The sequence below is a fragment of the Peromyscus eremicus genome, chromosome 2 (genome assembly GCF_949786415.1).
Source record: "Peromyscus eremicus chromosome 2, PerEre_H2_v1, whole genome shotgun sequence".
NCBI classification, from domain to species: domain Eukaryota; kingdom Metazoa; phylum Chordata; class Mammalia; order Rodentia; family Cricetidae; genus Peromyscus; species Peromyscus eremicus.
In genome coordinates, this window is record NC_081417.1 from 121,330,982 (window position 1) to 121,358,077 (window position 27,096).

At 51.2% G+C, this 27,096-nt stretch overlaps 1 protein-coding gene across 3 annotated transcripts in view; it reads left to right on the forward strand.

The window, feature by feature from the left end:
* The first annotated feature begins 3,380 nt into the window (after positions 1 to 3,380).
* Positions 3,381 to 27,096, forward strand: part of Ssbp3 (single stranded DNA binding protein 3) — a 152,275-nt gene continuing 128,559 nt past the window's right edge. The window contains exons 1-4 of one of the 3 annotated variants that reach the window (XM_059254623.1): positions 3,381 to 3,466; positions 5,629 to 5,701; positions 5,921 to 5,982; positions 8,324 to 8,408. Coding sequence is in view for 2 of the 3 variants with exons in the window: in XM_059254618.1 (XP_059110601.1) it covers positions 4,598 to 4,653; positions 5,629 to 5,701; positions 5,921 to 5,982; positions 8,324 to 8,408 (276 nt within the window). In the remaining variant the exon portion in view is untranslated. Of the gene's footprint in view, positions 3,467 to 4,293; positions 4,654 to 5,628; positions 5,702 to 5,920; positions 5,983 to 8,323; positions 8,409 to 27,096 lie in introns of those variants that run through there. The other 2 variants (XM_059254618.1, XM_059254619.1) reach the window with 2 other exon arrangements.

Sequence of the window (27,096 nt, forward strand, 5' to 3'; positions counted from 1 at the left end):
ATCCTGACCTTTCTGAGTCCCCAACAGGTGTCTCAAGGGGCAGCTTCGCTCCCCATCAACAGGACTGTGGGTTCAGACAATGCTGACAGATAGCCTGGAATGTGATTCTCTTTTTCCTCATTTTGTCCTCAGGTCTTTGACATGGACAGGAACACCCTCACTGCTCTGCATGGGCTATCTATCTCTTGCCCAAAGGCTGCCGGCAAAGCAGTCAAGTAAAACCTGGAAACCAGGTCTTTGGGTGCTGGAATTTACACCCTTTCCAGGGAGCCCCTGATGCCCTTAGGGGAAATTCCTGCCTAAACCAGAGCTGACTAGGGGCTTCCTGCAGGGCCAGTGGAGCTTTTGATGGAAGAATCTCCACAGGGTCCCTGGACTGTGCTGGGGGTGGGGTCGGCAGGAGGGGGAAGGGCTGGATGCTGAGTTTCTGTCCCCACAGGCTCAGAGCCGACGAGGGAGCCCTAGCCTCCAGCAGCTGTGGGGAACACCACACCCCCAACAGAGCTGGGAACCAGCCAGAGGAAACCAGATACCCTGGCGTCCTTGGCAAGTGCAGCCTCCGTGGTCGAGCCCACTGGCTTCAAGTCCCTCACTTTCAACTGCCACCTTCCGAAGTCCTGGCCCTCTCCACTCTGCACCAGTTTGTGAGAGGAAGAAGTGGCCTAGTTCTCCATCTGTCCTGTTCCTTTCAACATCGCTGCTGAGTGTGGCAGTCCCTAATGGAATGACAAGTTCCCTGACCCCGAGGAGCAGAATCATGTTTCCACGGGTGTGTGTGGGGCTATGCTTAGTGACCCACACTCAAGCAGGGTGCAGCCTGGTCCACGGCACTCAGTCCTGGTCAGCTGGAGGCATACAGACCTTACTGCGGCCTGGGAGCTCAAGGAGGGTGGGGGTGAGCGGCAGCACAGGAAGTCCCTCAGTAGGGGATGCGACCATTCAGCTGGAGTGAGGAAGTAGTGCGTTACAGGAAAAGGCTCTAGGCAGAGGGTTTTACAACCGCGTATGCTCCACAGGATAAGTGGTTTTGTCTATGTTTAGGTTCTTATGCTGTGACTGGGTCAGCACTTGGTACATAGTAGGTGCTTAATAAACAGGCTCCGAAACAAAGAGGTTGTGGGGGAGAAGTTGAGTCTAGGGTGGATGTGTGAAATGGCTTGGTCATTCTGGGATCTCACAGTATAGTATACTTCCAGGTGGCAGAAACGGTGGTGGGTGGGGCTTAGCCGAGGGAGTGGACTGATCTAATCCTATTGTGGGTGGCGTCAGTTTCTTATCTCTTCACCCAGCCAGAAGCGACTTCAAGCCTGGGGTGTTTTTTTTTTTTTTTTTTTTTTTCTACTCTGGGTCCCCTGGTGTCCTGGTATGTCAGAATACACACCGGTATGGAACCCGTGGTTCAGGAGATACACAGGTGATTCAGAGTTAGGTCTTACCTTTCTGTCTGGTGGGGGAAACAGACAGTAAACAAGCGGCTAACACAATGGGCTGGACAGATGGACTGCTATGCAGGTTCAAATGAGCAAACCAGACCCAAGGCCACGGGATCCAGAGCAGGGATTTTTGGGAGGAGATATCTGTTGGAGGGACTGTTAGTCTTTGAAGAATGGGGGTTGAAAGGGCCTGGGGTGGGAGGCATTCCAGACAGAGGTGGCAGCCCAAAAATGTGCACCAAGGGAAGTAGGGGGGACTCCGTGGTAAAAGATAAGTTGCCGGCAGAAAGGCCACCTCTGGGTGTTTGGGCCTGCTTCTGACCTTACTGGATTCTGGGTGGGTGCCAGCTGCAGCAGGCTGGCCGGGGCTGCAGGAAGGGTCGGTTTTATGGACGCTCTCAGCCCCCCTTCTCTCCACAGCCAACGGCTAAGACATCTCCCTCTGATCCTTCTTCCTAGGTCCTCAAATAGCTCCTTCTGCTCCACCGAGAACCTACCAACCCACTCGGAGCCTCACACTGTCAAGCCTCCACAAAGGGCAGACCACAGGGACTCCGAATAAACACCACCCCCTCTTCCTCTCACACATGTTCTGGAAGGAGGGGCCAGACCTTTTGCAAGGGAGAAAAGGCAAGAAGAACCATAGCCTGGTGGAACACCAGACTATCAAAAGAGATTAAAAAGACCCTCCCCCCATAAAAACCCTTTACCAGCTGACAGGCGAGGAAGTAGATGTGCAAGTGGTGAGGCACCAGAGCCCTGGGGCTGCTAAGGCACAGCCAACTCGAGAGTGCCTCGACTGTGGGCCCCCCGAAGGGCAGCCCTTCCCTCCCACGTCAAGACCCAACTGGTCCTCGTAATCTGCGGGCCCAGCAGACACCCGTGAGTCAGGCATCTTGTGAGTCAGTGTGTTGACGAGCCATCCCTGGCCATTCCTAGCCCATCAAAAATGGAAGGAAGTCCGAAGGAAGGGTATGAACAGACCGATTTAATTAGCGCGGGCTCTAAGGTACCTTAAGTTGGCCCTATTAAATTAAACCGCCTAGGGGAAAAAATAACTGTAATTATTTCCTTTACTCCCCTACCATTGTATTTCAATTCCCAACCTCCATGCTTCTCCCCTCCTTGACAAAACGACCTTTAAACTAGGGGCTGGCACAGACATCCCCAAACTAGGGCTCAGTGTTTCCCTTTTTCTGCCCTTCTTCCGTCTGAGCTCTGGTTCCTAGTAGAGAGCAACGTCCAGAGGGGTCCACGGTGTTAGGCAGTATTCTAATTTAGGGAGGCTGTTAACAAGAGCAGAACATAATTCCAAAAACGCACCCCGAGTCTCCTTCCTGAACCAGTGCAGATCCATTTGCTGCGGGGCATTTCTTTTAAAAGGCCCCTTTTTCTTTTCTGCAGAGCAAAATAAGCAAACTTTAATGGTAGGGAATTATTGTTTATTTTGTTGAAATCTAGTTCTGAGTTTTCCTACTTGAAACGTGTTTTCCCCAGGACACTGACCTATCCTTTAATTGTTTGGTGCGAGGCATGTTAGGGGGAGGGGCGTTACTTGTTTATTGGAACAGCGCAGTTAAAAAAAAAAAAAAATCAACCTAGGCTAACAGTTTCAAGGCTCCCCTAAAGATGTATCCAAACAGGCAGCCAATCAGCGCTTACACAGCCTTTTCTGCTTGACTCTTTTAAAGAGACAGTGCCGATAGTGTTTTATCACATTTAAAGAGAACCGCGCTCTAAAAACAGTATGAAAATAGGGGAGCCGTTCCTTATTTCACCAGTTTCTGATCTGGAGTCCCCAGTGAGGGTACGCTGCAGGTTTCTGGGGTCCTCGAGTGGACAGAAAGGAGTCGGGAGCAAAAAGCTTGGTCACTCTGCCAACCCCCCATTTCCCATTGTACACCTGGGTCATTGACAATGGAAGCTTCCCCTCCCCCCACGTCCGACTCTAGTCCCCCTACTCCCCAATTTAGCTCCATTTATTTGAAGTTTGAGATTTCGGCGGCGCGCATTCTGAGTCGCGAGGCGTCCAGGTGACGTCCTTCATCCAAACGGAATCCGTTCCCGTTGGAGAAAACGAGGGGCTAACTTGCCAGGGCTGGCACACCTCAGAAATTTGGGGGAAATCAACTCTCCCTCCTTCCAGTCTAAGACCCCTTTCCTCTCCCGAGGCTCGCCTGGAGCACGCCAGGGGCCATTTTCGCGCGGCTCCACTTTGGGGTTTCCCAAAGTATTTTAACGATCTAGTAAAGCAGCAGCCGCGCGCTTTGGCGCCAGCTTCGGCCGCCCAGCTCCGCGTGCAGTCTTGGCCGGGGCTAGGGGAGCCGGGCTGGGCGCAGGCAGCCCACGGTGGGGCGGGGAGCTGGGCCGGCCGGGGTCCCGGCCCACGGAGGACCCGATCGGCGCGGGGAGGGCGGGGGCGCTGGGGGCCAGGCCGACGCGGAGAGGGGCGCGCCGGCCGGGCCAGCCGGGGTCCGCGCCTCCCTCCGCGGCTACTGCCGCAGCGCCCAGTCCCCGCGGCGCCAGCAGGGTGCTCCAGTCCAGGCCGGAGCCCCTCTCGCCGCCGCCCCACCCCAACGCCAGGGCTCGCCCTCCGCTCCCCCGGCCGGCGCACGAGCGGGCAGCGGCTCACGGAGGAGGCGCAGCGGGACTGGCGCGGCCTCGCTGACAGGCGTCCCTCCCGGCCTCCAGGCCCGCCCCCGCGCGCCGATTGGCCGCCGCGGCCGTCCGTCGCGGGGCGTGGACGCCCGCCGCGCTCCTGCCGGGGCAGCCACGTTCGGTTGAGCTCCAAGTAGACCAGCGGCGGCGGCGGCGGCAGCGGCAGCGGTGCTGAAGGCGCAGAGGGCGGCGCAGGCGGAGCCGGTCGGCGGGCGCGCGGGCCACGAGCGAGCGAGCGAGCGAGCGAGCTGCAGGCTTCGGGCGGGCGGCGGCACAGCTCAGGCCGAGCCGGCGCGGGAGGAGTTCCAAGGCGATGGGGCCGCGGCCGGGGCTGACGCTTTGACAGCTGGAAAGAGCGCGGAGCCAGCGCCGGGGAGGGAGGGAGCGCGGCGAGCGGAGCGCGAGCGAGCGGGCGATCGCCGGGAGGGGGCCGGGAGCAGGGCAGCTCGGGAGACCGGACGGTAGCGGCGGCGGCGGCGGGCTCGGCGCCCTCTTCTCTGCAAGCCATGTTTGCCAAAGGCAAAGGCTCGGCGGTGCCCTCGGACGGGCAGGCTCGGGAAAAGTAAGCCTCTCGCGAGTGGGGCCGCGCCGCGGGCGGCGGGAGGCAGGTGGGCGCGGGGGTCGCGCTGCCTTGGGCACCCGGTCTCTGCCCCTCGCCGGCGGCGGCGGCGGCGGCGTGGAGAGCCCATTGTTGGGCGCCGGCGGAGGCTGGGGCACCCTGAAGGGGCGGCAGGGCAGCGGCGGGCGAGGGTAGTTGGTAAGCGCGCGGCGGAGCTGGCGCGGGGGCCCGCGACGAGGGTGGGCGAGGTCCCACCGTGAGCCGGTGCGCTCGGCCGGCTGGGCGCGGGGCCCCCCACTTTGCCCACCGAGTGCGGGCAGGGGGCGCGTGGCTTTCTGCAGCCCCGAAGGCTCCTTTTGTCCGCCCGCGGCGTGAGGAGTGCGTGCCGGGGGCTTTGTTCGCTCGGGAGCGCTCTGCTCTCCCTTCCCAGCCAGCGGCCTTGCCGCTAGCCCGGTGCGCTCCGGGGCGCCGGGCTGGGCTGGGCAGGCGGCGCCGGCCTGGCCCCAGGCTTGGGGGACAGTTGTTTGTGGGGGGAGATGCTGAGGGCGGCGCTTTGCTGCCCTCTCCAGAGCGCACCAAGTACCCGGACTGGGGTTGAGTCTGCCCGGACCCCGAAGCTGGGCTACGGCAGCGAGCTAAAGTGGGCTGGGAAAAAGGCGAGTGGCTTAGGGCTCTTGTGGCTTTCGAGTTTGCGAGACCTGTGTGGGTCTGGTCCCAGTGCCACTTGGAAGTTCAAGTTTGGGGACCGTTTTCCAGCTCCCGCGGCGGCTTTGGGCAGTTTGTCTGTGGTACCCACCCACTAGCTGTTCCGACCCGGATCCTGTCGGGGGTGATAGGTACTCTGCTCTTGTCATGGCCACAATGGGATGGCATAGACCGGGCTCAGAGTCGACTGGCAAGGTCCAGAGCGAGCTTCAGTGTGATCTGACCCTTTCCTCCCTCTCTCTCTCCCTCTCTCTGCCCCTGCTCACTTTCCAGGTTAGCTTTATACGTCTACGAATATTTACTGCACGTAGGAGCACAGAAATCTGCACAGACCTTCTTATCAGAGGTGAGTGGGACTCCTCAGCATCCAGTTTCTTGACACCCCCTCCTCCCCACTATTCTTAGAGCCTTTGTTTTCAGGAGCAGCCACTGTGGCCACCATTTTGAATTTTTATCACCTTTTGGCATTTATTGTTAGTTGGTCTGAACAGCCTTTTGGCTGGGGAAGGCCCCGCGGCCCCCTCCTTTCTGCCCCTCTAAGCTGCCTCTGCCCCCTCTTTTCTAGATTCGATGGGAGAAAAACATCACGCTGGGAGAGCCTCCTGGGTTTCTGCACTCGTGGTGGTGGTAAGTTTGGGTGATAGTTTTGGGTGTGTTTTGTTCTGCGGCTCGGGTCCCAGTGAACAAAGACGGGGTCTGGAGGAGGCCCTCTGCCCTTAGCCTCTGCTTTCCGCCGAGCGGGGCACCTCTGGGTGCTCTCCTCGGGTTTGCCGGGGAAGAACCTGCAGAAGAGGCTGCAGCCTGAAGTTTTTGCTGGTGTTTCTCCGCCTGTGGGGAACTGACTACATTTTGTTATGCCAGGGTAGAAGAACCCTGTTACTTTTCCGTCTCACTCTGGGGCACTAGGCAGGGGGCTCGGAAAGAGTTAGGAGGGTTTTTTGTCAATCCTGCATGCTGCTTTAATTAGAGGAGTGGGGGCAGGGCGGGTGGAGGGGACACCAGGTCTGCTCTGCAACTGGCCTGACCCTGGTGTTTTCCTCCGTAAACGCCAAACCTTAAGAGACATCTACTGGGCCTTTTCCAGGGACCCTGAGAAAAAGCAAGAAGGCCTGCACTTCCTGTAGAGACACTGATTCAGACTGACTGGACCTTCCTTTCCTCTGCCTCCCCACCCCCCAGCATCCCTGCAACCACAAAGCCTTATTTTACCAAGAACCTTAACCAGCCAGAGGTGGCCTGGCGGGATGCCTACAGCTTGTCGGGGGCTGGCTCTCCTTATCTGTGACCCTCTCTCCAGGCCGAAGCAGCCTGTGGTCTTTTCTGCAGGCAGGAGGGAAGCTTAGGGTCAAAGCCTGAAGCAAGTTGTCTTGAGTGTGTGACCTGGGTGTTTTGTGGGACTGATTGTGGAGTCTTTCACATTCTTTTGAAAAAGGAGCAGGAGGCAGGCTGATTTTGGTATAGTTGAGGCAAATGCAGTGTTCGGCTGTTAACATTTACCTGACTGCCAGCTAGGGTTACTGTTTCAAGTCCCTTTGAACAGCGAGAGGATGAAGTGTCTGTTCTAACTTGTGCAGAGAAAATGAGTTTTTAATGACTTCTGCCAACCTCCTAACTGCCTGGTCGGAGGAGGAGGAGGTGGTGGCTGGTGTGGCGCAAGGATTCCACCTGCGGGAGTGGGTGATAGGTTGGCTGTGGCTGGTTTTGGAAGTGAGTGTGTAGATGGGATTGGCAGGTCTGGAGGCCTTGGATCTTGTAGAAACATGGGCTTGTGAGTGAAAGTTATTTTGAAGGTGCTGGGGATTTGGCGTCTTGAAGTCTTGGCTGTGTGTAGTGCTTCAGGGAGCAGTTGTGGAGGAGGGAAGAATGGTCCCTAGCCTCCCTCTGCAGCTGGCCACAACCTGGTTTTCCTGTTGCTCCTGGAGTCTCTCCTTGTTCCAGGCATGGAAGGCCGGTTGTACTGGGGCTCAGGTTGTGGCGACTGTGAGTAGTTGTAGTCTGGTTTGTTAGAATTTCCCCGCTGTGTGCCGCTTGACACTGAAGCAGTGTGGGCTGTTTACTGGGCGCTGAGGAGGCCGAGGATCAGATTGGATGGGGTGGGTCTTGTTATAGGCGCACCTTGAGGGTGTTGCTTGTCCGTGACAGTGGGGCTCGCTGCTGCGATGATGGGTCTAGCAGGAGGAGTACACCACAAGTCAGATCAGACCTCAGTGCCAGGGTCCACTGTGCCTTTCAAGCCGGTTCTGGCTGGGCTTGGTTCTGGTATAGAGATTGTCTAAGGCCCTGTGTCTGCATAGCACCCTGTAGCCAGCACATGACCTGTGTTTCTGTTCTTGGGAATATGGAGTGTTGGAGTGACGGTGTAGAATTAGAGTCTGAGGGACGGGCGCTGTCTGAAGAGGCTCAGTGAGAGGGGCTAAGAAGCTTGATTGTCATCACCCCTCTTCCCCTTTGGCTCACAGACAGGTATTCTTGGGTGGGTGGGTGGGTGTGTAAACTATGGGATTAAGAACCCATAAGGTTCCCTTCGTTACCCGAGTCACCCAGATTTCTGTGCAGGTGAATCATAGTTGTGCCCTGACTTTGACAACTGAACCTTTTTGCAGTATGCTGCAGCCATTTTGGTGTGGGGTGGTGTAAAGGACACAGATGAGACAGGCAGAGTCCTTTTCCAGATTCCTGTGTGGACACCAGGGGCGGGTTGTGCTGACCTTTCCAAGCCCTGGTGTCTGCTAACCACAAGCAGTGCCCTGGATGTGAGGCACCAGTACAGAGGAGGTGCTTGGATGGCCGCTGTGAACTGGCCTGCCAGGAGAGGTTGGATCCACCTGTCTGAGGGGCTGGGTTCGTCCATCCAGTGCTGTAAGGATGGCTGGTTTGGGAGACCTGCTGCCCCGTGTCTCCTGTACTCACCATTGTATACACAGGTAATAATTAGTAACCTGATCTGACTTTGTTTTTCTATTTGTAGTGTATTTTGGGACCTTTACTGTGCAGCCCCTGAAAGGAGAGACACTTGTGAACATTCAAGTGAAGCAAAAGCCTTTCATGATTATGTGAGTAACACATTTTTAATCCTGGCAATAATTACGGGGTTGGATGGCTCTAACTTCTTTAGTATCAAAAGCAAGTGCACAGCCAACTGGCAAGTCTTTATTTCCTCCTTGCCTACCTTCCCGTCCTCCTGCCCACCTACCTTTCTGCTGCCTGCCTCCCTGAACCCTCCTCCCCTGATGTGTTAAGTTGGGGAGCGGTAGTCATCACTTCGCACTTAATATGATAGAGGTGGATACCTATCTGGAGAATGAAATGGTGTTTTGAAGACTCGGAGTCATGTGGGGTTTAGTTGAGAGTTAACTGGGAGGGGACTGAGCCTGGTTGGTGTTCGCTTAAGAAAAAGTGACCACAACCAAAAAGACAGAAAGTAATCGTGAAACTTGTGTTCTGGACTCGAAGGGGTGGCTGAGCAGCAGTTCTGTGGAATGGACTTTAGCTCTGTTTTCCAGAGAGCAGTCTTTCAGTGTGTATATGTGCACACCCAGTGTGGGGTGTAAGTGTCACACCCAGTGTGGGGTGTATATGTCACACCCAGTGTAGGGTGTATATGTGCACACAGCGTGGGCTGTATATGTGCACACAGTGGGGTGTATATGCACACAGTGGGGTGTATATGTGCACACAATGTATGTTGTATATGTGTACACAGTGTGGGGTGTATATGTCATACACAGTGTGGGCTGTATATGCACACAGTGGGGTGTATATGTCACACATAGTGTGGTGTGTATATGCACACAGTGGAGTGTATATGTCACACATAGTGTGGTGTGTATATGCACACAGTGGGGTGTATATGTCACACATAGTGTGGTGTGTATATGCACACAGTAGGGTGTATATGTCACACATAGTGTGGTGTGTATATGCATACAGTGTGGGGTGTATATGTGCACACAGTGTGGGGTGTATATGTCACACCCAGTATAGGGTGTGTATGTGCACACAGTATGGGCTGTATATGTGCACACAATGTGGTGTGTATATGCACACAGTGGGGTGTATATGTCACACAGTGTGGAGTGTATATGTCATACCCAGTATAGGGTGTATATGTCACACATAGTGTGGGGTGTATATGTGCACACAGTGGGGTGTATATGTCACACCCAGTATAGGTTGTATATGTGCACACAGTGGGGTGTTTATGTGCACACCCAGTATAGGGTGTATATGTGCACACAGTGTGGGGTGTATATGTCACACCCAGTATAGGGTGTATATGTGCATACACTGGGGAGCTCATGCTGCTCTGCTCAGGTGATGGGTACTATAAAGTGCTAAGTTCACTCACTATCCTTTGCCCGAATACTCTTTCAAATTACATTTATTTGTGTGCATATGTGTGTGTGTACATACATTTGAGTTGGGTGTGTGTGACATGTAGCATGGGAATGGAGGTCAGAGGACAACTTGTGGGACTCAGTTCTTTCTCTCCACCATGTAGGGCCTGAGGGTCAAGCCCAGGTCCTCAGGTTTTGTGGCAGGCACCATCTTACACCAGTCTTGCCAACCCACCAGGGGTTCAGGGCAGGGATGGGACCCAGATGGCTTGTACTGTAGCTCAGGTTGGCCTTAGAACTCAGTATGTAGTTCAGGTTGGCCTTGAATTTTTAACACTCCTACCTCAGCCTCCCAAGTGCTGAGATTATAGCCACCATGGCCAGCTCAGATTTTCCCTTTGCAAGTAGTTAATTTTACCAGGCTGTAGGGGTTTCTGTCTACCTGGATAAATTTAAGGTAAATCATTACAGAGAAGGTATCTGTGATGTTCATGATCCATGACTATTCTGGGTTTTTATTTTATTTTATTTTTTTATTTTAAATGCACACACACTGTATCATCCTGGGTTGGGTTGGCCGTACTTTTTGGTCTGATGAAAGAGGTGGTTAGGATCCATCAGGTTAGGAAGGCTGGAGTGAGGAAAGAGAGGAAGTACCTGGATGTCTTCCACCTCTTCCAGTTTTCACTTCCAGTAGGCGCTGCACATTGAGTGTGTACAGATGTTTGTGGCACATGTGCATGCACACAGTAGGTGATCTGTTTGCACTTGTTTGGTAGGAACGCTCCTCACATTCTAGGTATGGGAACTGGTGAGCAGCATCAGGTCCCATCTTCTTGGACAGGTCATTTACCTCCTCTGCATGCCGATTTTGAAACTGGTTTAGGAGACCAGATCCCGTCTGCGTGAGTTTCATAGGTGGTCAGTTTCAATGCCATGGCTGTTGTCATGGTAAAAATGGCGCCTGTAACAGGAGTCAGAGCCTGAGCTCACTGGCTTTCTGAATGGTTAGTGCGATGAGATTTTGTCTGTGGCTGAAGAGTGAGTGCCCCTGGAATAGAGTGCTCAGAAATGTGACCAGTCATGTGTCCTCTCCAGGGTTGAGAAAGAGAAGCTGGTAAGTGGTACTTCTAGCTCGGTCAACTTCGTGTTGTACAAGGGAGAGGTGACTGTTTCACTTGTAAGGATGTGGTTCTGGGAGGATAAGTGGTGATGGTGGCCGTGGGGCCGGACTTCCCGAGTTGGGGCTTGCCAGAGGCCGGCCGAGTGGTCCAGCAGCCAGTGAACTTGACCTTCTCTTTCTACCTTGCACAAACCTTGGCCCCCCCTCCACCCCCCCAAATAACTACAAATAGTCAAACCTATGTTACTAGTCTCTACCTACATTGCAGATGGTTTCATTTTAGAGAGGAAGGCAGGACAGGATTACCTGTTTCAGAATCCCTTGTCCCCATGACAGGAATCAAAGTCAGGACCCTGCATGTGCCAAGCAAGTGCTCTGTCACTGAGTTACACCTTCTAGTTCTCCAAGCCAGTCTTTGATAGGCATTTATGTTCTTCAACAGGAAATCATAGAAGCTAATGATTTTTTTTTTACAAAGTTAACTAGTTTGTTTATTCCTTTATTTATTTACTTAGAGACAGAGTTTCACTGTGTATCCCTTGCTGTCCTGGAGTTCACTAGCCCAGCCTCCTGAGTGCTGAGATGAAAGGCATGCACCACCACACCCACCTGTTTATTTATTTATTATATGTATGTATGCCTGCATGCATTAATGTGTACCACGCCCATAAAGGTGCCCCAAGGGACAGAGGGTATCCGATTGACTGGAACTGGAATTACAGATGGTTGTGAGCCTCCTGAGGTGGGTGCTTGGAACTGAACTCAGGTCCTCTGCAAAGCAGTGAATGCTCTTTAACTGCTGAGCTGACTCTCCAGCCTGAAGACAATGATTTTCAGTCAGCTTTGGTGCTCTAGTAAGTAGCATTGAGATTCTCTCCAGCAATTTGTGGTTTGGTCTTGCATCTTGAAGCAAGATGGCAGCGCTAGGAACGCTAGGGACTGTTAAGGAAGGGCAGTAGAACCCTGCAGATCGCTGAGGTTGGCATGACATTTAGAAGATGCTGCTAAGAGATGAGGTCATACTAGTTGGGGGCCCATGATTCATAGCTTTTCAGCTCAAGTCATTTTTTCCTTAACTTGGGATCAATTTGATGTGTCCTGTGACCTGGGTTAAGTCACAAGGGAGATGGAATAATGTCATTGAATGGAGATATTTCTTTTTACTCTCCCCCTCCACCCCCCCCAGACAGGGTCTTACTCTGTAGATCTGACTGGCCTAGACCTTGCTATATAGATCTGGTTGGCCTTGAACTTAGAGAGATCTGCCTGCCTCTGCCTCTTGAGTGCTGGGGTTAAAGGTGTGCCCCACCATGTCCTGCTTTATAAGTGGAAACTTTGAAGTAATTATAATATATATAATATATATAATATGTATACTTACAATACTATATGAAGGATAACTAGTTTCTCTATTCCGTGTCTCATTGGGTTAGCCTGAGTGCTGGGGATTGAACTCAGGTGTGTCAAGTGCTCTTACCTGCTGAACCATCTTTCTTGGCCCCCAGTGGCTCCTTCTGGTCTTCCCCTTGGCTAGAATGTAGTTTTCTCAAATCCTACCTATCTGTGAGACTGGATCTCACTGTGTTACAATTCTTGATTCTCCTGCCTCGGCTTCCTGAGTAGCGGGAGTTACAGGCATCAGCCATCATGCATACAGCTCTCAAGGACACCTACGATCAGTGTCTGCATTTGGTGATGATTCCACCTCAGTGTCTGTCAAAGTCACCTGTGCACTATGGCAGCACTTGCCATGTGTCGGGCGGGGTGCTCAGTACTATGCTTGCTCCTTTACTCTGCTGGTGACCCTGGTAGAGGAAGCACGCCACGGCTCCATCTTGTAGACGAGGAAACGGAGGCACAGAGGTTTATCACAGTGGGAGAAGTTAGAATGTGCACACAGCTCACGGCGAACACCAGAGTCCATGCTTCTGACATTGTCTGGCACAGGCCTACAGCAGGCATTACTTGCTTGCATGATCCTGGCTAACTTTTTAGATTTGCTTTTCTGGCTATAGCTCAGTGGTTTTTTTGTTTTGTTTTGTTCTGTTTTTTTAAACTATGGCATAGGCTGGGAGCTGTTTATCTCCTAGCTCCCCTAAGGCCATATACATAGTAAGCACACACTGATGGGATAAAGGAGTGAAATAAGGGGAGGAACACAGGGGGTTTTCGGGGAGGGGACCTGGACCAGGAAAACTCGTAGATTATTGGGAGATGTTCTTGAGATGACAAATTCTGTGGGTCATCTTGAGCACATGGCAGTTTTAATGTCCGTTAGGTAGCTATAAGGCCTTCTTGGACTTGTACAACGTGAAGAAGAGTGCTCACTGGCCCTGGGTGGTGTGCCATGGAGAGTCAAAGATTCTTAAAGTATGGGGAAAAGGGTCTGGGGGTACGTATTGCCTGCTTGGCAGGGAGGAGGCTCCATGGCTCAAATAGAAGGTGTGGGTCTTGGCTCCTGTACAGTGATATTGTCATCTTGACAGGTCATCTCCCCCCAAGATAGGCAGGGTCAGGGGTTGGGTGATTGTGAAGGGCCCTCCCAGGTCAAGGCCAGATGTGGGGATCCTGGAATGAACCAGGTGACTCAGCAGGGAGGGGGTTGAAACTGTCCTGATTTGGTGGGTTTTTATTTGAGTCACTGTCTATTTCCTGGCCCGCACCTGGTGGCTTGGGTTTTCCTGGCTCGTTTAGAAGCCTAAACACCCTGACATTTGCCACATGAGCAGAGTGCTAGGGGGTTTGTGTTTAGAGTGGATTTTCCTGAGAATGGGTTTGCCCTAAGTCAGGAATACCTGGGGTCACAGGAGGTGTGGCTGGGTCCCTGTGTGATTTCTGTGCTGTTCTCCCTTGGCTAAGTAGCGCCTCTTAGAGGGATGAGGAAAGCCCACAAGACCCCACTGGGGCTCCCTCTGGGTTTTCTCTTGACAGGCTGGTCTATTCTTGTCCTTTGTAAATGGACACAGGCATTTATGTGTCTCTGGTGCCTAATCAGACCCATAGTGGTCTTCTTCGTCCTGTGACAGCTGCTGTGTCTCCCTTCTGGTAGCAAGAGCAGAGCAGAGCAGAGCAGTTCGCCCCCAGTGGCCTTCAGGTTGCTAGAGAATGCCACCAGGTGTATCTGCTCGGCTTTGTGCGGTACACTTTCAGAAGTACGACTGCGGTTGGTCTTTGTAGCTGCCTTTTTGGTTGGGTTTTATTATTAAATCTCACTCCCACTTTACAGATGAAGCCATGGCCGGGCGTCTTGGTTGTAAGTCTAGGGGGTGTGGAGCCGAGGCTAAAATTTCCAGTCTTTTGAGTTCTACCTGTCAGTGTTGATTGTACTCTCCTGGTACAGGCGCCCTGAGAAGTGGGAGGTGTTTGCATTTGACCAGAGTGTGCCTGGTACCCGGTCTGTGGCCCTAGCTGTTCTCGGAAGAAATGACTTAAAGGGAATTAAACAAAACCCCTGTAAGGAGAACTGCCTAGTCACAGGCCAGGTGAGACCTGACCCTTGGAAGGGGTCTCTTGTGGTGAAGTGGCTCTTTGCTTTTGCCAGAAGTAAAATGATAAAAGCTGCAGACTTTTCTTTCCAGAAAATTTCATGTGTCCTCATAAAGGAGACTTTGTTCATGATTTTAAGAGATTCATGGATTATTGCTCCAAAAAGCCTAGACCCCATTTCTCGCAGTGAAGAACTTGGGCAATATAGTGGACATGCAGATCTGTGACCCTGGCCAGCTTCCCCTGCTTGTCTCGTTGTCCCTGTCTGAAGACCTGGTCCCCTTTCAGTGTGCGCCCCTGCCCCCCTTCTTGGGCGGAGGTGGGGTAGCAGAGGAGGAAAGTGCCCGAGTCGTGGGTGTGGACAGCAGCTGAGGTATGTGTGGCCAGGTGGCAGGGGTCCAGTGTCCTTGGTGGGTTTGAAATAGCAAAGTGATATTTGAGAGGGCTCTCCTTGGATACACTGAGCTGAGGTTCCTGCTGGACAGGGAGTGTCCGTGCCTGCCAGGGCCCGCTAGCCAGACGGGCATGAGAGGGTGGCAGTGGGTGCCTTGCAGCTGGGCTCTGAGGAGTTGGAGGAGTGCTAGCCTCTGTGATAAGCCAGCCTAGCTATCTGGCCAGAGGTCCTGGCAGGTTCAAGGCTTGCCTTTGGCTTTGACCCTTGGCACCTTTGTGTGGCCGATTGAAAACAACAAAATATACACAGCCATTCCTCCCCTCCCCCCAAGCTTATAGTTGGTATTGAGTCCCTCCTGGGCTCCTACCCTGTCTTCTGGAGTTCCTCTTGCCCCCAGAGGCTGCCAGACTCCTCTGTTAGTAGCTAATTAAACATTAAATGAGGAGCTGAAATTGCATTTTGCCAGAACCCAGGCAATGTGGCCACCGTAATGGGTTTCAAGTGGCAGCAAGACCCCAAATTGCAAATCCTTGCCCTTTATTTAAGGCGGGAGGTGGAGGGGGGGGACAGTGGGGACCCAAACAAAGTTGTTGGCAGTGGTCACTTCATTTGAACTCCCAGACCAGCCGTGTGCAGCAGCCTTTTGCATAATGCCATCTTTGTTAGCTAAGCATTTGCAAACTTGGACTGAGAGTTAGCTCTGTGCCAGCCAACACTTGAAGAGAGCTGGGAGACACCCAGTTCTGTGTCCCTTAGGCCAGCTCTGTTTTGTAAGGGAGGAGGGCTCTCCAGTGGGCACTGTGTTGCTGGACCCTCGTCTTCCGTCTCTCTGTGTGTGTATTTAACCCTTAAGAGAAATGGCGGGGGTGGGGGGTAGGGGAGGTGCCTGAGGTCTGTCAGCTAAGATAGCAGAAATGTTACACTGGCTGTAGTCTTTGTAACAGTGTCTGAGGGTTTAAAGTATTTAGCAAAATTAATCTTTTTTAGTTCGGTAGTAATTCTGACCACGACACAAGTGCATTAGGCGATTCACATAAACTTCTTTAATATACATCGCTGGAAGCTTAGAGCGGTTGTTTGTTTTTGATTTGCTAGGGTAATGGGGTTTTCCATGGCCCTGGTGAGCTGAGTCCTAGGGATGTGTCTTTCCATGGCATGCTTTTCTTTTTCCTGGGCTTGAAGCCTCTGGATTTGGAAGGGTTTGAGCTCTGGCTGGTGCCTTGGACTTGTATCTGACTTCATGGGCACGCTTGCTATTTTCTGTCTGGATGGACTTTGGGTTGTCTGTTACTCCATCTGTAGGCTAGGGGATGGCAGTTCCTGTGGGGCTGTGAGGGTGAAGGGATATAATACATATGTATAAAGCAGGCTATCTCCCGGCTAGTGCTGGCCGAGTTTGATTGTCCTTTGCAGTCCTGGTGTTTGCTCAGAAAACTCTTTAGCAGCACTGTTTCCAGGGAGAGCAAGTTAGCCCTTACGGAAGGGCCTCCTGTGTACTTGATGGACTCCAGTGATGCCCTTCTCTGCTGGGGCTTCTCGGATCTGTCCCAGGTTCCTTCCCCTCAAGCTGTCTTGTCTCAGTCCCTGCACCTTCACGAGGGGGCAGAGCTGGTGGTCCCGCCACAGCTGGCGCTGATAAAGGCTCCCTTGAGATGTCCCTGCCTCTTATCTGGGTTGGACAGAGTGTTCCTGGACCACGCCTGCCTGAGCAGCCACAGGGCCCAGTGGGGAGGCCCAGGGGCCTGTGGGTGGCACTGACTGGCAAGGAGCTGGATCTGAAAGTCAGCCCCATGTGTGTGTTAGCTTCGTGGCCCTCCTCACAGTAAAATGTGGACAAGGCCTGTCCTCCTGCTCTCCACTGGGTGGGTGGCCAGGGGAAGGGCGGGAAGGCTGTCCCTGGAGGCCGGTGGTGCTATGTAAATGTGCATAGGGATGACTAGATTAGAAGTCCCTGGGTTGGGGGTCCTGTGCCGTCCTTTGTGCTGAGGGCTCACCTGATTGTCTGCTTCTGTGAAGAGTCTCAGAAGGGGCCGAAGGGCGGGCGAGCTGGTGGAGGGAGGACGCTGAGGAAGCTGGTTCTTGTCACTTTGTATTTCCTGAGGTGAACCCCTAGGTGACCATGGGCCAGGAGCACATGACCCTGTCTGCAGTTGCCAGACACCAGCCCTGCTTGCGGGCTGAAGTGCTGCTGATAGCCAGAGTATGGTTAGTGCTTACCCAGAGTTGTGTGCAGTCTCCTGAGCTGGGAGAACAGTACATATCAGCAGACACATCAGGGCTGCAGATGGTAGAACTGGGCATCCCTGGTCGTACGCAGGTAAAACCGAAGAAGAAGAAGAAGGGCCAGAGGACACAGACGCACACACCCTTCACATCCCATCTCCAACAGGTCTCAATTCCACACACCCAAGCAGGATCCAAGACACTCTCTTTTGCCTTGTACTGTCTTGTTGCTTGCTAGCTGTTTGGGCCATGAGCACCTTAATCAACCTGTGTGCCTCAGTTTCCTCAAACAATAAAGAGGTGTTGACGCTACATAGCCCTCAGGGTTATCATGTGGAGTAGATGACCTTATATTCACACACACAGTGCGTATACAGTAAGTGCATACTTGTGCCAGGCACATTGTAAGCTCTGCATACATGTATGCTTTTGCTCTTCCCGACTCTGGGAAGTCCTGCCTTCTGACAGATGGTGTTCAGTGATTGACGACTGGGGACAGGAGCGTCTTCGTGTGAGAGGTGTGTGTCAGCGAGGCCTGCCTCTTCATTCACTTGCTCACCTGTTGATTAGCTATGGATCCCTGGGGTCTAGGCAGCCACAAGAGATAGGGGTTGAGGCGTCATGTGCACAGCCTCCATGTCAGTCTGTTGCTTTTGAGAGTGAAATGAGATAGCACGTGGATGCCCCTGACTGGTGCCAGCCCACACTTGTACCTGACTGCCTCTGGCCCTTCCCTGTGGTCCTGCTTGGTGCCTTGGCACCCGGGAAGGTTGTTTCGTTTCCTTGACCACTAGTCCATCTGATAGTGTTGGTTTAGAAGTGGCAGCCTCCACAGGCCTGCCAGGACCAACCCTTTCTTCCCCTTCCTCCAGGAACTGGGAAACACTCTGACTCACTTGTCACTTGTGGCCTAGAAGGAGAGTTATCAGAGTCAAGGTGGAGTTTCTTCCCTTCCGTCTCTAGACCTTTGAGGGGTGAAACTTCATCTTGACCTCTCCTGCTGTCTCCGATCCTGGGGCTGATTGTAGCGTCTTGAATACATCTAAGGTCAGTGAGCAAGACTCAGTGCCCTGAGAAATGAGACGGATTTGATCCTTGCCCAGGGACTGAGTGTGAAAGACACTTTAATGAAGAGTGACAAGTGGCAGAAAATGGTGAAGTATTGTTTTGTAGTGGGAGTTGTGACCCATTAGTGTATCTTGAATCAACTTAGTGAGTGGGTCATGGCTGGCAATTACCAAAAAAAAAAAAAAAAGCAACTACTGTATCACCAAGTAAACATGAGAGCTGCTTCTGGAAACCTCTGTTCAGTGATTTATGAACACACACAAATGTGTGTGCCCTGCCTTTACCATGTAAAGTTATCCCACTGCAGATCTTGGCCTGAAGTTGGATAACTTCCAGCCCATGGAGCGCTGAGTGTGAATCTCCATTCCTTCAGGTTGGGTGATTCGGGTCCGAAGAACTCACTTTCCAGATCTGTAATAAGGAAGTGATTTCCACTTTAGAGGGCTGAGGGAGAGTCATTTCCCATCAGCTGCAGGTTGTCGGGGTGCTCGTTACCTTCTGGGCGCTGGGGTCCTTCGATTCTGCAGTTTGCTGTTGTGGTCTTAGTCTGTTAAGTGTGCAAATGACACCCAATGCGTGTTTGTTGCATGCTGAGAAAATGCGTCTCCCACTTGTAGGGAGGGATAAGGTGTGGGCAGGCATGGGAGGAGATGGTCTCACTTCTGAGGCAGAGTGCAAAATAAAATGGCTTCTTAAGCACTTGAGCAAGGCTTGTGAGTTTGCCCTGGCTGGCCATGGCAGCTCCTGCCGCCTGTCTCAGGTTGGGGGCATCCTTCCCTCATGGAGAGGATTGTCTGAGCAGTGTGTGTCCAAGGTGTGGCTGTAGGAAGACTACCAAGGAAGGGTCTCAGGGTGTCTTCTGTGACCCAGGTTGGCCCAGCCTCCCCAAATCCTTATCCCCACTCTTGGTGACAACTGTTTACACAGTTCTGGGGCAGGCTTTGTGTCCTGTTCTTTTGTTTTAGGGGAAGCTTGCACTTCACTCGTTTCCCAGTTCTCTGCCTTGGGGTTCCCTGGAGTCTGATATTTCTTTCTTAGTCACAGAAGGCTACTTGAGAGGCTTTGGGGTAGTAGCGGACTGGGAGAGTGGTTGGTTGGTGGGCAAGTTTTCCTGGAAACTTAATGCAGTGTTGAGAGCAGTACATGGATTTGGACTGGGATGGCCAGGGTACCGTTCTGATTCACTGGGGCAAGTCATTGTGTCTTCTGAGTTGAGGTTTGTTCTTCAGTGGGAGATAGACAGTGATCTAAAATTAGGACTAGCTTTTTTCTATCCCTGCCTTTTTGAGTCATTGTGGTGGTTTGCCCCCCTCCCCTTTACTTTAGGTGTTTTGGGACAAGGTCTTGAGGCTGGCATTAACTCACGATGTAGCCGAGGCTGACCTTGGACTCGATCCTTCTAGCTCCATGAGGGAAGGATGCCCCCAACCTGAGACAGGCGGCAGGAGCTGCCAGTCCCGGGATTGCTGGTGTCCACTACCTCTGCTGGCTTGGGGTCTCCTTGAGAATTATGTTTCCCATTTGAGTCGACCATCAGGTGATGGAATGCTGTTGAAGAAAGACCTTGAAGTTTCCAGATGGGGAAACTGAGGCTTAGAACAGGGTGGTAACTCCGCTGGCTTGTGACTGCAGGGCCCCGGGTGCCTGTGGTAGGCACTGGCTCCAGACACTGTCCACCTATGAGGCTGGCCTGCGTGCCATCCTTTAGGAATCTGGCACCTTTCTTCCTGAGAGGCCTGTGGCTTTGGCTACCCAGCCTGCGTTGAGGGGGCAGATGCCCAGTGGGCAGGCCTGGTGTCGGGCGTGTGCGCGTGGCTGGTCTTTTCTCACTGGCTTTTAGAAGGCGTCCAGTAGAAAATGTTATACCCTCTCTGGAGGCCCTTCTTTTTGGCAGTGCCCGCTGCCAGCTCCTGCTCTGCCTGCCTGCCTGCCACTTGGGTTACATGAGGCGGTGCTGGCCGAGGCTCCGGGCACTGGTTCTGCTGAGGATCTGCAAGCCACGAGCTGCTTCGAAAGGGATTTTACAACATGACAGGGAATTTCAGCCACCACGTTATCTCCGAATTGGCCAATTGATGGCTTCAGCAGAGTGTTTCGGCAACAGGGAAGCCAATACAATTTGAGTTAGTTGTGATGGCTGCCACTTTAAATACCGTGGTGAATTTCTGTCAGTGAGCTAATGTGTGGAATAGGGAATTGCAGAAAACTTGATCACCAGAGTGCTCCGGTCGATTCTGACCCCAAGCTACAGAAAATGAACTTCAATCTAGTTGACTGTCTCCACATACTTTCTTTGGCATTATTTTGCTGGCAGCATCTTTGTCAAAGGGAACTAGGTGGAAATCACAGTGTTCACCCATGGCACCCCCTGATTTTAGAGAGACACAATCCTTGGTGGGTGCTGGAGCCCCTAGACAGTCTCAGATGGCAGTTTCATGATGAGGGACAAATTACTAAATGATGGCATTATGGTTTGCTAATATCCCCTATTTAATGAAGGACACAAATATTTACTGAACACTTTATATGGATGCTGACACTCAAGCTTTCATTTATCTATCTATATCTATCTACCTATCTACTTATCTATCTATCTGTCTGTCTGTCTGTCTGTCTATCTAGAGACAAGGTCTCACTATGTAGTACTGGTTGGCCTGGGACTTACTGTGTAGACCAGGTTGGCCTTGAACTCTTGAATTCAGCTTGCCTCTGCCTCTTGAGTAATAGGATCAAAGGTTTGCGCCACCATGCCCAGCTAGAAGAGTGTTCTCATTTGTTTCTCTTCTGAGCATGTATGCCTTCTCCTGTTTTCGAGTAGATTTTCTCTCCTGTCTTCAGCAATTCTCTGGGTTAGATTTTGTTTTCATTCTCACTTTGCAGATGAGGAAATGGAAGTATTTGGAGTGATTGAGTAATGTTGAAAATAGCCTTAAACTTAGTTGGTTTTCTTTCTTTCTCATTTTGAGACAGTCTCACGTATCCTTGGTTGGTCTTGACCCTGGCTGTGTATCTGAAGATGACATTGAACTACTACTGATCCTTCTGCCTCTACCTCCTGAGTGCTAGGGTCACAGGCCATGCCCTACTGTACCTGGTTTATGTAGTGCGGAGGATCAAACCTAGAGCTTCGAGCATGTGAGGCAAGCTTCCACCGACTGAGATACTGCCTAGCCCCAGATTTTGTTTTTCCTAGTGAACTCTTTGCTACCATGCCATGTTGCCTTCCTAAGAGTTAGCACGAGTGAGTGTGGGCATTCTCCTGTAATCCTAGCACTTAGGAGGCCAGGACAGGTAAATTGCCATGAGTGTGAGACTGTATGCCTACATAGTGAGTTCTAGGCCATCCTGGATAGAGAGTGAGACTGTCTCAAAAAGCCAAAGCAAAGCTTCTGCCTGTAAAACAACAAACAAACAAACAAACAAACAAACAATAACAATCACAAAAAACCACCCCAAACTATGCTGGGCTAGGGAGCAGTTCTGAGAGGAATGGGCTAGCTCAGGCCCCCTGAGCTAGGGTTCCTGGGTTAGTTCTTAGATTCACTGTGAGATGAGGGACTGGCTGGTTTTAATAACCCCATGGAAGAAGAAAATGCCTGTGCCTTAGGAAGGCTTTCCTTGATGTTTTGGTTGTGAACCTAACCTTTAATGGCTGAACCATCTCTAGCCCAGGAAAGGATTCCTGTCTCTACTTGCAAGGTCCCTTTTATTTGTTCCCTGACACCCCTTGTGGACTACATGCTTGAACATATTTTATTCATGAGGACATCACACATATTGAGTCATCATTAATTAATTATTTTGGTAGTGTCAGGGATTGAATTCAGGGCCTTGAACATGCCAGGCAAGTGCGATGATATTTTCAACCTAGAGTCCCCATTAATTTTACTTGTTTTTGAGACACTCTTTCTGTGTAGCCTAAGATGGCCCTGAGTTCATGATCCTTTTGCTTTTACTTATCCTGAGAGTACAGATGTGTGCCCCCCATTCCCAGCTATAGTCACCATTGATTTTAATGAAGCAATATGAACTAAGAATGATGTAGATGCCAGCCAGGGTTTAGCAGCTCCAGGGAGCTAGCGTGAGTTCATAGGTTGGTACAGTTGTAGTGGGCAGAAAACATTCTAGCAAAGCAGACAGATCTGAATCTTGCTGAGCTTAGATTAGCAGTGACACCTCGAGCATTCCCAGTGAAATTTTCTGGAGGCCTGTTGGAGTTACTAGCCTGAAGACTTCCGCTTCCGTCTGCTGTTCCCCACTGACCAACAGTGTTGGTGGCTCTGTCCAGCTTAGTCCTGGCTCAGGAAAGTCACAATGCAGAATTGTCTCTGACAGGGGCCCTGACATCCTCTGAGCTGAGAGGGTCCAGGGTGCTGAGCGAGGGCCCCACATGCAGAAAGTGCAGGACGGGCTGTTTGCAGACTTGGAAAGGTAGAGGGCCCATGTTCCTTGTTATCCGAGCTGGTACTTCTGAGAAGAACCGCACTGGGGGACAGCAAAGTCCCCAAATTAGCTTTTTAACAGACCCTCCTTGCTAAAAGCTGTCAGTGGACTGTTTCTTCTTCCTGGGAGGTGGTTTTGTATCTTGAGGATAGCGAGGGACATAAAGGCCATCTCTGAAATAACGGTGACCAGTATGTATTGACCATTTACTCTTATTTACACAAGACTAGTCCCGTGAGTCGTGTGGTATTTAATTCCCTTAATATTCTACAAGGCAGGAGCTGTTATGATCCCATTTCTTAGATGAGGAAATCAAGGCTCAAAGAAGAGAAGCCAGGAGCCCTGGCTCTGCCCTTATTTAGTAAAGGAGTCAAGACGTGCTCTCAGGGGCCACCTCTTAGCCTTGGAGCCACTGCTGTATCGACAAACTATGGGATGGCTTTGGGAGATGGGTCCTTGGGTAAAACTGTTCTTTGAAAAAAGTGGATCATTTCATTACCCAAACCTGTAAATGAGTGTCTCGGGGAAAAAAAAAAAAAAAAGTCAGTGACAGTTCGCTTCTCAGTGAGACGAATGCAGATAAACCTATTTTGACTGTTAGCTTATTTTGTTGCTTAAAAGCCAGTGACATGTAGCATTGAATTTATTTTTCTTCACAACGTTTAAGTGTTTGCCACTTCTTGAATGACTTGTGTGAATTTGGGAATTGTCTGTCTTTTTTGGGGAGTGTAGGCTGCTGCATGCACTTCCGTTTGGCCTCTGCAGGGGCTTGAGTTAGGCGTGTTGGGTGCAGGTTTAGCTGGGAGGTGGCTGGGCAGCTGTGTGGGAACCTGTGCCTGAGGATGCCGATGGAACCCGAGCTTGTCACTCTGAAGTTGGGGTCATGATGGAGAGCCCATGGCAGGAGTCTGTGACGGAAAGCCTAAATATTTATTCTGTTCTGTCCCTAATGAAAACAAATTGTCAACAGTTGTTCAGTAACTGACTAAATTAAAATCTGTAATTAGTCAATTAGATTAAAGAGTTGGCACAACCTGATTGTATCATGCTGCTTAGGTTATTAAGAGAAAGGGTGTGATTTTTAATTACTGAATGCTAATTTTGACAGTTTCAAATAGAAACAGACGTGGTTTCCCCCCTTTCCCTAATTCTCAATGGTTTGGAAAGTGAAGACGCTTAATGTTTAAATTATGTTTTTTTTTTTGAAGGCAGATAAGCCAGGAAGGCCTTCTGTAGGGTGGGAGGGACTTGGGTGGAGAGCCCAGGGTGGGTTTCCTTGAGGGCTGCCTGGAAGTCTGTCCTTCCTTGAAGGAGGTGTGGTGTCTCTGCTGTAAGAGTTTGGGTCTTAGCTGGAAGTGATTGATCCCTAAGCTCTTTTTTAGAGGTTCTCCAGCTTCATCTTTTTTTTTTTTTGGGGGGGGTTGTGTTTTTCATTCATTCTCCCCCTCCTCTCAGCAGGGTCTCACTGTATAATACTGGCTGGTCTCACCTCAAACTTGATGTGTAGACCAGGCTGGCCTCAAACTCGCTAAGATCTGCCTCTCTGCCTTTCAAGGGCTGGGATTAAAAGTGTGTGCCACAGTGCCTGACCAGCTCTCTCATTTTTCAGAAAAAGATTTATTTATTTGTATATAAGTGATTTGCCTGTATATATGTCCATGTAAAAATGTATATGCCTAGTGTCCAAGGAGGTCAGGAGAGAGTCAGAGTCCCTGGAACTGGAGTTAAATACAATTGTGAGTCTCCACATGGGTGATGGGAATTGAATCTGGATCCTTTGGAAGAACAGCCATTGCTTTTGACCTCTTGAGCCACCTCTGTAGTGTGGAGCGCTCTCATTTTTGAGATAGGGTCATGCCTCAAATGCGTGATCTTCCTGCCATAGCCTCTCAAGTTCTGGGATTCCAGATGTGTACAACCGTACCTAGCTGTTTGGCGGATTCTTCTGTCCTGTAGTTTAGCACCAAAAGACCGAATCCAGCAGGGAAACCATGTAAGTGAAGTATGGAGGGTCCTGGAGGTGCCAGTTTGCTTGGGAAAGGTTGGAGATTTGTATAGTATCTCTCTGTGCTGGTACCCAGTGTTAGGAGGGTCCTGGAGGTGCCAGTTTGCTTGGGAGAGGTTGGATATTTGTATAGAATCTCTCTGTGCTGGTACCCAGTGTTAGGAGGGTCCTGGAGGTGCCAGTTTGCTTGGGAGAGGTTGGAGATTTGTATAGAATCTCTCTGTGCTGGTACCCAGTGTTAAGTGGACAGTCTGACATCGTGCTTTTCTCCACAGGAAGTTCTGGGTGGAATACAAGTTCTGCTTTCTGGCTGTGGGGAGTTGAGAGCTGGGAAGTTGAGGTACCAGGTACTGGGGCTGAGGATGGGGAAGGGCAGTGGCTATGCCAGGCAGGCAGGAATAGCTTCTTGCTTGGGAGGAAGACGGATCAGAAAGCAGATGCATTTTTATGGGATTAAAAGCTGAAGAGCAGGCCAGAGACATAGGGAGAGTGCAGCAGGTTGATTTGCAATGGAGTGAGACCTCCTTCTCAGTGTGCTGGGGGGTGTGGAGACAGTGCCCGGGCTACAGGAATGAGGAGATCTGAGCTCCTGCATCTCCGCACACCTCCTTGTCCCGCTGGCCCTGGTCCATGAACTCATGCTGCGGGGTTGAGCTTCATCTGGAGAAGGGGACCGTACCAGGCCTCACTTACACTGACTGCCTCAAGGCCCGGTGGGAGTAAGGGGCCGGGACCTGGGTCAGCATGCAGCTGCTGGTAGCATGGGCCTTTTGGTCTTGGGAAGGCTGCATTGGCCTCCTGGGCCCCTGGTGCCAGCGATACTGATAGAAACCACACCATGGACCAGAAGCACAGATGCTATTCCGGGTGGTTTTCATGTGGCCATGTCCTCATAGTTTGAAGTTTTATTCGTTTATTAATGTGTGTGGAAATCGGGGGATACGTTTGTGAAATTGTTCTCTCCATCTACATTTACGTGAGTTCTACATATCACACTTAGGCCTCTAGGCTTAAGTGCCAGTTAGAACAGCCCTTAGCTTTCAGGAGTCCACATTTACAGTTTTTGGTGATCTAGGAGGTAGTTTTTTTTTTTTTTTTTTTTTTTTTTTGCCTGTTGTGTCTGATGCACTTGGGAACCAAGGTGGGAGCAACAGAGGCTTCTGAAGGGAAACAGTCTGGTACCCACCCCCCGTCACGGCCTCTGCTCATAGTCTGCTCTGGCTTCTACCTCAGTGTCCTCACCTGCAAAGTGGAATTACACTCAGCTTGCAGTGGCTCCTCAGGAGGAGCGAAGGAACCTTAGAAGAGGCATAGCACCTATTCCTAGAGTCCGAGCGTGAGGGCTGAGGTAGGCATTGTTCCTGGGAGTCTTTGTTCTGTTGGCTAGAGCTGTTGTAGAACAGTTAGAAGCAGGAGTGAGAGGAGTGTTTTCTGAATTTGGGGTTCTTCTTTCAAGCTCAGGCTCCACAGCCAAGATTAACCCCCCTTAATAGGTAGGTGTGTGTGTGTGTGTGTGTGTGTGTGTGTGTGTGTGTGTGTGTGTAGAAGAGAGGAAGAGACGGTGCTAGGAGAGAGTATTTTAAAGGCTTCCCGACTGATAGATTTGTAGCCCTGGGTAAATAGGGGAGCTTGTAAAACTTGATTCATTTTCTCCTGAAGTTTGTTTTTAGTTGAGAGTAGGGAAAATGGGGACAGCCACAGGAGCCAAGTGCCTTCAGGCCAGAAGCATCTGTATGTCCCCAGAACATTCTGTGTCCTTAAGGGCTGGGGAAGTCATGCTGCGTTCCTGGTGCCCTCTGCCCTGTCCGTCCTGGAAGAATGGCCGGTGGGCCGGGGCTCTGGTCAGTTGCATGGATGGCTGAGTGAGGATTTCTGCACTTAGCAGGACGTCTTCCTTCTTCCCTCACCTGTAGTGTGCTCTTTTCTTTCAGTTAGGAAACAAGTCCTCCCCTGGCCCTTCCCAGCCTGCTCTGGAGACCTGAGCAGCAGCTGGCAGGGGCCAATGAAGAGCTAGGGTGTGTCCTAACCTGCTCAGGAATCAGATACTCTTGCTCCGGGAAGATGCGGAGGAAACAGAGTGGTAGACAGCAGACAGAGGTGCCGTGGACTTTCCTGACGGGAAAGAAAACAGGAGCATAGGATGTGTTGACCTAAAAGTTATGACTGTTGTTGGGATGGAATTTAAACTCTTGAGACATAGATAGAACTGCCAGGCTGTAGTTAAGCACAAGACAGGCCAGCCTCCTTGCCTCAGGACCCTTGCACATGCTATTCAGCTTGGAGCACTTTCTCTCGTTCTTTCTTCCTTTGGAGGAGTCTGATTCACTGTATATCTTCATTTTAGATGTCACTTAACACTTAATTCTAAGAAACTTTTTTTTGTTTTGTTTTTTTTTGAGACAAGTATTTTTTTGTATAGCCTTGGCTGTCTAAGAACTAGCTCTGTAGACCAGGCTGTCCTTGAACTCACGGAGATCTGTGCCTGCCCTTGCCTCTGCCTCCCAAGTACTGGGATTAAAAGCATGCACCACCATCACCCATCTCTAAGATACTACTTTTTTTGTTTTTTGTTGTTTTGTTGAGACAGCATTTCTCTGTATAACAGACCAGGCTGTCCTGGAACTCACTTGGTACACCAGGCTGGCTTTGAACTCAGAGAGAT